Genomic DNA, 10,408 nt, shown 5'->3' with positions numbered 1-10,408 from the left:
CATCAATTAATTACAGTAAGTTGACCAAATGTAGAACCATGCATCCCTTTATTTGAATAGAAAAAGAAAATTATCCTTTCACAAAAGCCAGCCATTTTCTATGGTTCTGAATATTTCGGTAATTTAAAAATATAAGTAGGAAGAAGTTTCAGAGTAGAAGAGAATGTTGAGATGAATGAGCAGAATAGAATAGTTACATCTGCAACAATTATGAGTACCAATGATTAAGGATGATGACAGAATCATTTAACATGAGTTTGAAATGTATCTAAAATAGACATCCTAACTGTGAGGTAGTATGACAGGGTCCTTCAGGAGTAAACCAAAAAGAACAGAGTTTTGACAGTAATCAATCCCATGGACTTGGGGCCTAGCTTTGCTGTTATTGTTCTTGTTGTCTATTGCTGCATAGGAGGATAAAAGGAGGTGAACATAAATGACATAAAGTAAGTTATTGATGCCATTATAGATGTAGATCTTTGCTTTTGGTTTGTAGACAGTAGAAAATACTTTCAGAATGTCTGAAATTTTTCCAAAGGTACATTCATTCACTATCTTAGACTGTAAGATAGAAGGAAACAAGGTAGGAATATCAAAATGCCACATTTACTTACAGGAGTATGCCAGGACATGAAATTAGTATCTATATAAAAGAGGAATTCTCTCATCGTCTGGACCCCCCCCCAAAAAGAAGATATGTATTGCAAGTCAGGTGTTAAGAAAAGAATACGGGAATCAAACATGAATATACATTCTCTTACAAGTGAAGACATTTATGAGGAGATTCTCTCCAAATCTCTCTAAGAAGATGATAATATGAACCCAAAGAAAAGGAAAAAGAAGAAGAGAAGAATACAGATGTCGCTAAGTTTCGAGTGTCACAGTGTGATTCAATGAGAGAATTGATAGAAAAAAGGTAACCAGAGCTTCGTGACCAACATCGTGCATCGATATTAGTTGCATGTTGCAAGATCAGATGACGAGAAGTGCTGGAGGGATATGGTGCTCAATTTTTGTTGAAAATGCCAAATAAGGATTTAATGGCATTGATAGCATTCTCGTTGATGAAAGATTCATCATAATTCTTCATGAGGGGCTCAAATTCCTCAGAAGCTCGTAAGTTAGCCAGGTCAGGGTCATTGCGAATAGTCTGCAAAAGGTAACCAAATGCATGTGAATCAAACATAGCACGCAATAGGATTTAGTAATACTGCAGATGTCAAAGTAGAAATTCACAAAAAGAAATGTAATTGTCTACAGATGGGGACAGAAATTCAGAATTACACTAAAATCTATTCCACATTTGTTTTAAAAGAAAAAAGAGATTGGCCTCTTGGCTTTATTCTATAGGCAACTGTAAAACTGGAAGATCTTGCAGTGGGACAGAGCAACTTACTTTGAATTCTTCATACCCTGCTTGCAGTGCATCTTCAAGTGCAGAAAGACCCGCTTGTATCTGCATGATCAATAATTTGCATCAGATCAGATGGATGGGGCTTTATTTGTTTAGCATTATGAGATGAATACCTGATTAAGTTTGGAATAACAGCAGGCGACATTGTAACTTGCTATGGAAGCTTCTTCTGGTTGTGGTTTTGAGCCCAATACTGATTCAAATTTTTCCAAAGCTTCTTCATATTTTGCATTCCTTGTATTAATCAAGATAGCTCAATAAGAACACCACATTGTTAAGAGAATGTCAATTCAGATGTTCATGTTCAAATTCTATTAAATGTAATAAGTTAGATTGATAGTTTCTCAAGAGCACTACAACATCATATGGATCGAGATTTGTAGCAGTAAGCCAAAATTTATCATCCTTTCCTGTTTATCTTGCCCTATAAATTTTTGAATTACGCTCTATTCTTAGTTCTTAAAAGAGTTAGAGAAATTCCTATAAATCTACAGCATGAAAGAATTGGAGATAACTTCTGCCTTGAAAGAAGCAGTGGGACAGTCATTGTGAAGTATTTGACTACCTTGCGAGAAAAGTAAATCTTGAGGCAAATGTCCTATTGCTTAAACCAACTACGATTGGAGCATTCAACATCAGACTAGTAGGATGCATTCTCCATAAGCTCACACAGAAATATCCATACAAAGCTTGAACTTTGATGAACTTTTGAATTAGTAGAGATGAAACAGATGAATCCAGTGAACCGTGCACCTTAGAATTGGCTTTTATGTCTTTTATGTCCTTTGTATATTCTGTTTGTGTAGCTGAACATTCTTTTTCCCACCTAACCAGCTGTTAAAATATTATCAAGAAAGGTATCAGCCACCAACATATGCTCAACCATATCTAGAGTCTTCTCATCTCCAGCTTCAGACTAACTCAACTGTGGAGAATACATTGATGACTTGTGTTGCTTAATCTCATTATGAAATATTAAAAGTTTCAATAAGCCTATGTTTGCAAAGCTGCAATTATGCTGGCTAAATTTTGAAGTAAAGTGAATAACAGCGGTCATCGTTAGCTCTGGTAATGGTCATTTTAATTTCTCCCATAACAAACAAACAACAGAATTTTGTATGGAGCTACTAATTGTAAAAATCTTAGTAGCATGTAACTCTGTAAACAATGGATTTTGTATTTACTCTTCGTCAAGCTTTCTAATCATGTAGTGGCTGTCAAATTGATTACCTATGTAAGGTTTTATTTGTACTCATATAATTGGCAAATTGTGTTTCAAAATAAAATTTTATTTAAAATGTCTAGATTTTATGTATAAGTATATACACAAATTATAAAAAGTTATAAAATGTTTGATAAAAAATATTGAAATAGAAAATTAATTTTAAAGTCAAGGAATCATTTATACAAGTAATTTAAAGATTTAAGTTGAAGATTTTCAAGTTATGAAAGATTTCAAGTCAGGTTATTGAACGACTTCTGAAAGTCGTTCGAAAATACAGATGCACTATATGTTGAGAGCTTGAGTGTTCGAATGAGTCTGCAAAGAAGAAAGCATTTTAAGTCAACTTGTTCACACGACTTTTCTTGTGTCCGAACGATATTGGGGTATTTTCACAGATTACATTATTTAAAAGAATCCGTGAAGAATCTTTTAAGAAATATTCTATCTTATCTCTAAGATGTATATAAGGAGATTTTAATCTAATCCTACAAAAATCGTCTCTCATCTTTTGGAGGCTATTAGAGATCATCTCCGGCTTTAGATGAAATATGTTGAATCACTCACTCTATGTATTTATATCAGATTTATAAGAACTACGTTTTTAAGGTCACTGAGATGGAAGAATCAACCTCGAGTGCCACTGGGGTTCGGAAATTTATCATAAAAGCGCTGTATCGCAGAGTCTAGCAAGCAAGATTATTACAAATTGAGTCATGAAAATCGAAGGGTGGTCTATAATCTTCTTGTAATTGTTATATGTTTTAGATATTTGTTTCGATTTGAGTTGGGATCGTAGTTGTTTATTTAATTTTGGATGTTTCCACGTAAAAACTTTGATACTTGAGATCATCTTTTCATGCTTTATTTTTTGTATTTTATTATTGATAATGCGTGATAAATCTCATCTTTTAAAACATATATTATAAAAAAATTTAATTGTATCATAGCATACCTGAGAATTTATATTTTTTAAATTGGTATCAGAGTAGACTTTCTTATCCTAGAGAGAGATACTTAAGGAGATAGACTTTTTGAGAGAATGTATTAATAAGCCTCCAGTATTAGATAGATTCAAAGATTTATATTGGAAAGATAGAATACATGCTTTTCTAGTCTAATGAAGAAAATGATATTAATTCGGAGTTGAAGGGGTTCTTTATGAATTAAGATTTTTTTTAAAAAAATCTAAATGTGCCTTAGCCAAAAAGCCTAGAAGCAATTATCAAAGGGGAGTAATTAAATGTTATGAATGCGAAGGTTATGGATATATCACTCAAAAGTGCTCAAACTGCAAGAAAAAGGACAAGACTATGCAAACATCTTAGAATGATATTAATAAATTTAAGGATGATAGTTTAGAATCTGATCTAGGAAATAATTTTGTTGTTACTACTTTTTTGTTATATTCTAATAGTTCTTGTGGTATGTCAAATATAGGAGAAAAGTGAAAGCAATTTCGATGATATCAATGGGATGGACATCCAAGCTACATATAATGCATTATACAAAGAATTCTATAAGATAAAAAAAAAACTAATTTAAAGCGTGTAGGAAAGTTTGAAAGTGGTGGCAAATAAAAATCTAAGATGACAAAACATCATGCGAACATGTTGAAAGATATGAAGCGTCTCAGAAGAAAACTTAAAGCTCCAAGAAAAATTGAATAGTGTTCTCTTAAACTCAAACTCTTTATAACGAAATAAAATTATTTTTTTCGAAGTAAATCTATATGAGCAAGTTTCTTCAAGAAAAAAGCTTATTTGAAATTGTTAAGTTTCTTGACATTGAACAAGAAAAGGCTAAGAACAAGGTTCCAAAAATCGGTATCTGGATCGAGATTGATCGTCCAGAAAAACGATACGTATCGGCTGTATCAGCCTCATCGACCGTATCAACAGCTTGTATCAACGGCTCGTATCAGATAGAACTACTTTTTAATTACGTAAAATTCTAACTATTATTTAGAAATATAGAAATTTTCTAAAAAATTAGAAAAAATAAGAAGATAGAGACTATTTACTATGAAGCATAAAAACTAACAAAATGTATTAATTTATCATTAATTAGTATTTTTTCTAATCTCTCTTGTCACTCTATCCCATTCTCTGTTAGATGACGGAGAGGAAAAGAGTGGGAGGAAGAGAGCAGAGAAAAGGAAGAGAGGAAGAGAGAGAGTAGAGAGGTGGCTCGCCGGATTCGAAGAGAGAGTAGAGAGAGAAAGAGAGATAGGGCGTCGGAGAGAAAGAAGAAAGAAAATAAAATACTAACTTGAGATCGCCGGAGGTCGAGCTCGCCGGATCTTGGACGGAGGATGTCACGGGACGTCGTGGTTGCTCGAATCTACGTTAGGTGCCGCTCGTTAGGAGGGAAAGAAGTAGAGAACGAGAGAGGGAAGGAGAACCCGTATCAATTATAATTGATACGACTGACCCGTATCGGGCAGATTGGGATTGGCTATGGCCGATTCCAATCCGTTTTGGCCGATCTGACTTGGGATTGGCTGAAACTTGGATCCATAGCTAAAAGCTTATTTGATAAATTTGATATATGTTCAAAAAATTTGAGCAAACTATTTGGAGCTCAAGAAGAGAAAGAAGAATGAAGCACTAGGATGCAAAGATAAAACTTCAGCTTCCTCTTCTGCAAGAAGGAATAGTGATCGAGGTCTTAAGAACAAAAACTAATTAACAAAAATGAGAGGATCACTGTCTCAGGTAAAAAATGTCATTCATACACAAAAATTTTAGAAGGAATAGGTATATTCTAGTTTTAGAAAGTCTACTAAAATAAAAAAAATATCTAGATACATACCTATTCATTATCACTGTGGTGTAGTTGGACACTTTAGGTTATATTGTAATTTTTTGCAAAAATTCAACTATGCTTTACTTTATGGGTTCAAACTAGACAAGTTTAAGTTAGGAAAGAAGATATTTTGGTATTCCTCTTGGATGAAGTTATCAAGTAATTCTTTAACGAGATATTTTAGATAGGAGGAGTTTGTTTGTTTATTTATATACCCTAACATGTATATCTTTGTGTCCACATCTTGTTTTTGAATTTTTATGTTTTTTTAGATTGGTTGATCATTTGTGCATTATAGATTGTTTATTAGTTTTAATTATTGAGTTTCTAATTTTTGTTTTTGTTTTGCATTATAGTTTGCTTTATTTAAACATAAAAAAATGAGAAAGTTAAAAAAGTTTGATGCACTTATTGAATTAGAATGACTCTTATGACATTAAATCATTATATTATAGAATTATTGTTGGAGTCTTGTGTTAACAATTAATATATTATCTATTTATTTCTAAGTGTATTTATTTACTCTTAAATATTTTGTCACCCTCTATGCACATCCATTGTAGATATTACGATTCAATATTTGTATAAGCATTGTCCTATAGAGATTATATATCTTACCCATTAGATTGACCTTTTGACTTAGTTTCATTCTTCAAATATTTTTCTTTGTTAAAAAAATTAATAAAAAGAGCTACCATGTGATGTGTGAAAGTCATCTTAAAATTATCCAGTTTAATAATGTGTATCTCTATATCATTTATGAGTCATCCAAGCTAAAGAAAAATTGAAGTTATTGTAGATACCCACTAATATGTTCAAAGTTAACACCCACTGTCAAGTAGACATTTTTTTTTTTTTGGTAGATTAAAGACCTTTAATATCCCAGAATAAGACTACTCACGGAATTTAATCTAGCAGATGCAATAAGGGATTTAGCTGGTAAAAATATGTCAGATGTTTTCCACTACAATTGCAAAGAGCTACACTATTAATCACCTACTTGTGATCCCACTGCCTGCAAACTTTGTAGATGCCATTAAGAGTTAGCAAACTGAGATAAAATCAAACTACAGTCACAAGAAAGGTTTTAATAATCCAAAATTTCATTGTTTAACAATGCAGTCTTTTCCCTCATGATGGTGACAGTCTGTTGTTTTTGTTGTCAACTCTGAAACTCATTGCATTTACTCCCTGACTTTAACTTTGTCTCATTTGAAATAAAATAACCTTATCAACTAAGAAGGTTGATTCAACTTACTTGTAAAGCTTCAGCCCCTCACGGAGGTCATTCTCTCTCCCTTTCTTTTGTTCCATTTTCCGCAAATAATTTTGCATCTAACATAAAATTTGCAAGCATCATGGATCACAACTGTATATATAATATTAGAAGGCATGCTTCTCAGCTATGAAAGTAATAGAAGAGAATAAACTCACAATTCTTTAGTACTCTTAAGTTGAATTATTCACATTGATGCATTAGAGAATAAGTTTTCAACTTTTCATGAGATAGAGTTATGTGTTTGCTGCATCTAGATCTTCGCAGTTGTCTTTTACGATAAATTGATTAAGATCAAGTAGTATTTCACTTTTTTGCAGGACATGTACAACAGGATGTGTGATTATGTTGAGTAATTTCTTTCCCTATACTAATTATATGATTATATCACTATTTTGTTTTGATCACAGACTCTAATTGCTTCCATTTTACAAGGATTCTCCCAAGTATATTAACAATCCATCCATATGTTCTTAGAACCTTCAAATTCAATCATCAATTATTTTCAATAACAATGAGGAGAAGTGATATTTTGACTTCAAAATCAAAGTCCACTGTCAAAGAAAGAAATAAAAAGAAATCAGCATTAGATATATTACAATGTTTACCTGAATTTCCCTCACTCTGTTGCTAATAACACCTGAATTCCTTTCAGCTCTTATAATCTCCTTCTCAGTAAGCTCACCAGCATCCTCTGCTTTTCCTGGATGAACATAAGCAATTTTGGATGAATTAAAGATCAGTGCGAACCACTATGGACTAAACTTTTGGAGTTTTCTATTTTCATTTTTGAATCATCAGTTCTAAAAAAATCTATTTTGATCAGAAAGGAGGGGATCCACTGTAAGGCTTTACAGTCAATAAAACGTGAAGTCCACTGGTCAACATTGCAAACTTAGGTACTGATACACACTCATGTCTAGACTTGATTGGATACATTCATGAAGGATCAGATTAAGAGATATACCACAACATTTGCAAGAAAAAAAAAGAGAGGAAGGCAAACCAACCATATCTCTTTTGCATCCTCATGAGCAAAGGGCCAATTCTTTGGCGGATAGTATACATTGTTCGCCCATACTCGGCAGCTGGCCACATTTCTGTTCCAAACACAGCACTGAACAAATTGTAACATTTCAGTCACCACAACCAGCCACTTGTTGCAAAACCAAAAGGTTAAAAAGAAGCTGCTCAAAGCCTCAAACATAAACAGTACCTATCAATCTCCCACATGTTACATAGACAAATACTTAAATCTAATATCATCTTCGAAGTTGCAACTCCATCATGGAAAGCTCAAGTGGGTTGATGAAAAGATGAGAAGTTCATGAGCATTATAGCTTCAGGTAGATCCTTCCAGAGATTTCCCTCCAAAACCTCATTCTTTTCACATATATACAGACCCCCTCCTCATTTTTCCATGTGTATTATCAAGAAATACTTTAGTTTATAAGCAACATTGTCAGTATACTCTCTTTCTTTCTTTCTTTTATCTAATATCGACGCTATTTTCTCACCCTTCCAAAGTTAACATTTTTGACATTAAAACAAAATAAAATAATAAGAATAATATTCTGAGAATATTCCTTGTAAATGACTACTTTGTTGTTTTTTGCAAATATACTGACAAAGGATAATATAAAAGAAATGTTAGGAGTAACTCAGGTTGGATCACAAAATGCTGTTGTTTGACAAGGATATTCTGATACGATTCAGGGGTAAGACTAATACACGGGAAGATCCATAATATTAGCTGCTCCATATTTAAAATTTTACCTTGCTCAGGGATTCTGGCTATCAACAACATTTTGGGATGCACTCTGAGATACCGCAAGCATTATGCGTATAAAAAGGACTTTTTTGAGGATAAAAAAGGCAACTTCACCAATATATAAGTAAGAAGCTCAAGAGGATCGACATCAAGATACAAACTTCACGAGCATTAATCTACAGAAACATCAAAACCAACAAAAAATCAAACAAGAACTACCTCGTTTCAATCACTTTATCCCCCACTTGGAATTTCCCCGTCTTGTCGGCCGAGCTCCCCGGCGCAATCGCGTCGATGTAGGTGCCCCCGTCCCGCCCCTTCACGAACCTCAACCCGTACGGCTTATCCAACTCGACCTCGTACTCGTCTCCTTCTCCGCTATCGGACGGCTGGGAAGACTCGGCGGGTGGCGCCGAAGAAGCTCTAACGCGAAAGCGCGCAGCTTTGGGCAACTGCGTATTGGAGAGCCGCGAGGAGGGGTTAGGAGATGGGGAGAAGCTGGTGGAGCTGTGCTTGGGGAGGAGATTCGGACATGGGTTTTGATTGCTGGGTCGAGTTCTTGGTAAGGAACAGAGAGATGGGTTGGTAAGAGGAGCAAGAGACATTGCTTGGTTCTCTGTCTCTCTCCTCTCTCTCTCTACTGAGTTCTCCCCTGCTTCTAGTGGAAAGAGAGGAAGAGGGAGAGAGAGGATCACAGGGGATAGGCATTTGTGGCTCCTCTTTGGCTGCTGCTGTGAGGCCACACAATTACACGAACGAAGGCCACTTTAATGAAGAGGATATAGTCTGCATGCTTGGTTGCAGGACTTTTCTACAACTATACACTAAACAACCTTTTGATTGGTACCAAATGGCTGCGTGAGTACTTAATCGTAAATTCACGAATTCGTGATTGCAGACGATCCACTACCCCAATGGAGCTGGAGAGCTTGCGTCATCATAAGAAGCCAATCGCCCAATCCCAATAGAATCTTCCACAAGGATAAAACTGAGACGACGGTGGAAAGCTCCCCCGCACCCCAATTGTGGCGAAGATGTGCACCTAAGAAGAGCGTCTTCCTCCGAGCACGAGTCAGGCTAAAGGCGAGAAGAGTCACTCAGCAGGTCAGCCAAGGTCTTGGGCCTCCATGGCGGCTGGCGCCCATCCGCAACGTGGACAGGCCCGTATCCCGAAGGAGATTCTAGCTTAAGCTCAGGCCCAGATTAAAAATGTGAGGATGAGTTCTACGTCTTCAGGTTTGAAAAGAAGGAGAATATGAGCTTCGCCCTCACCAACGAGCCATAGACGATACAAGGAATAGCGTTAAATTTGATAACTCGGTAGAACAACTTCTGGTGTTAGCTAGATGCCTTCGCTGCAATCCCTATTTGGATTCAGCTATATAACCTACTTAAGGAGTATTGGAAACTAGAGGCGCTCATTCCGATCACGGCCTGCTCCGACAAACCTCTAAGGGTGGATGAAACGACACTTAATCATACGCGGAGTAGGTTCGCACAAATTTGTGTGGAGGTAGACTTTAAGAAACCTCTAAAAACAGTTGTTTGGCTTGGCCCGAAGGAGGAGCATGTGGACCAATGCATTGTTTATGAAAATATACCTCTTTTGCTACTTGTGGGGGTGCATTGGGCATAACGTCACCCACTGCAAGAAGGTTGAGGGGGATGTGCATGGTCAAGAGACAATGAACCTGAACATGGAGGAGGAGAGGAATAAGGTGCCAAGAGATCCAACAGAGGAGAATGAATCCACCTTTGGCTCATGGTGTCCGGTGCAAAGGAAACAAAAAACGCTGAGGCAGGGTGACACCTTTTCGAAAGGTGTCGCTAAAACATGGTGAGGCTCGAGTGCTCCCAAACCAATTCATAGGGCCAACCTAAAGGGTCCTAGTCACACCACTCAGAATAGTCCAACAC

At 35.8% G+C, this 10,408-nt stretch overlaps 1 protein-coding gene across 1 annotated transcript; it reads right to left on the bottom strand.

Annotated features, from left to right (window-relative positions):
- Positions 1-715: 715 nt before the first annotated feature.
- Positions 716-9,217, bottom strand: LOC140759008 (protein MET1, chloroplastic). The gene is made up of 7 exons (XM_073095449.1): positions 8,711-9,217; positions 7,731-7,837; positions 7,329-7,423; positions 6,703-6,779; positions 1,528-1,648; positions 1,397-1,456; positions 716-1,150 (listed from the first exon to the last, which is right to left on the bottom strand). Exons 1-7 carry the CDS (start codon positions 9,094-9,096, stop codon positions 1,007-1,009), a joined length of 990 nt encoding a protein of 329 aa, XP_072951550.1. The 5' UTR covers positions 9,097-9,217; the 3' UTR covers positions 716-1,006.
- Between the last annotated feature and the right edge of the window lie 1,191 nt (positions 9,218-10,408).

This window comes from Typha angustifolia, chromosome 4, assembly GCF_048772165.1.
Source record: "Typha angustifolia cultivar Huaian chromosome 4, ASM4877216v1, whole genome shotgun sequence".
In the NCBI taxonomy this organism is placed as follows: Eukaryota; Viridiplantae; Streptophyta; class Magnoliopsida; order Poales; family Typhaceae; genus Typha; species Typha angustifolia.
Note: the sequence above shows the minus strand (reverse complement) of the source record. Positions and strands in the feature narration are given on the sequence as shown.

Bases quoted from the DNA above. Each gene is read 5' to 3' on its own strand.
- LOC140759008 (XM_073095449.1), bottom strand. From the start codon at position 9,096: ATGTCTCTTGCTCCTCTTACCAACCCATCTCTCTGTTCCTTACCAAGA. The intron at 1,457-1,527 runs GTATTCATCTCA...TTGATCATGCAG, and splicing joins GTTATTCCAAACTTAATCAG to ATACAAGCGGGTCTTTCTGC. The intron at 1,151-1,396 runs GTAAGTTGCTCT...TACCTTTTGCAG, and splicing joins CAGGGTATGAAGAATTCAAA to ACTATTCGCAATGACCCTGA.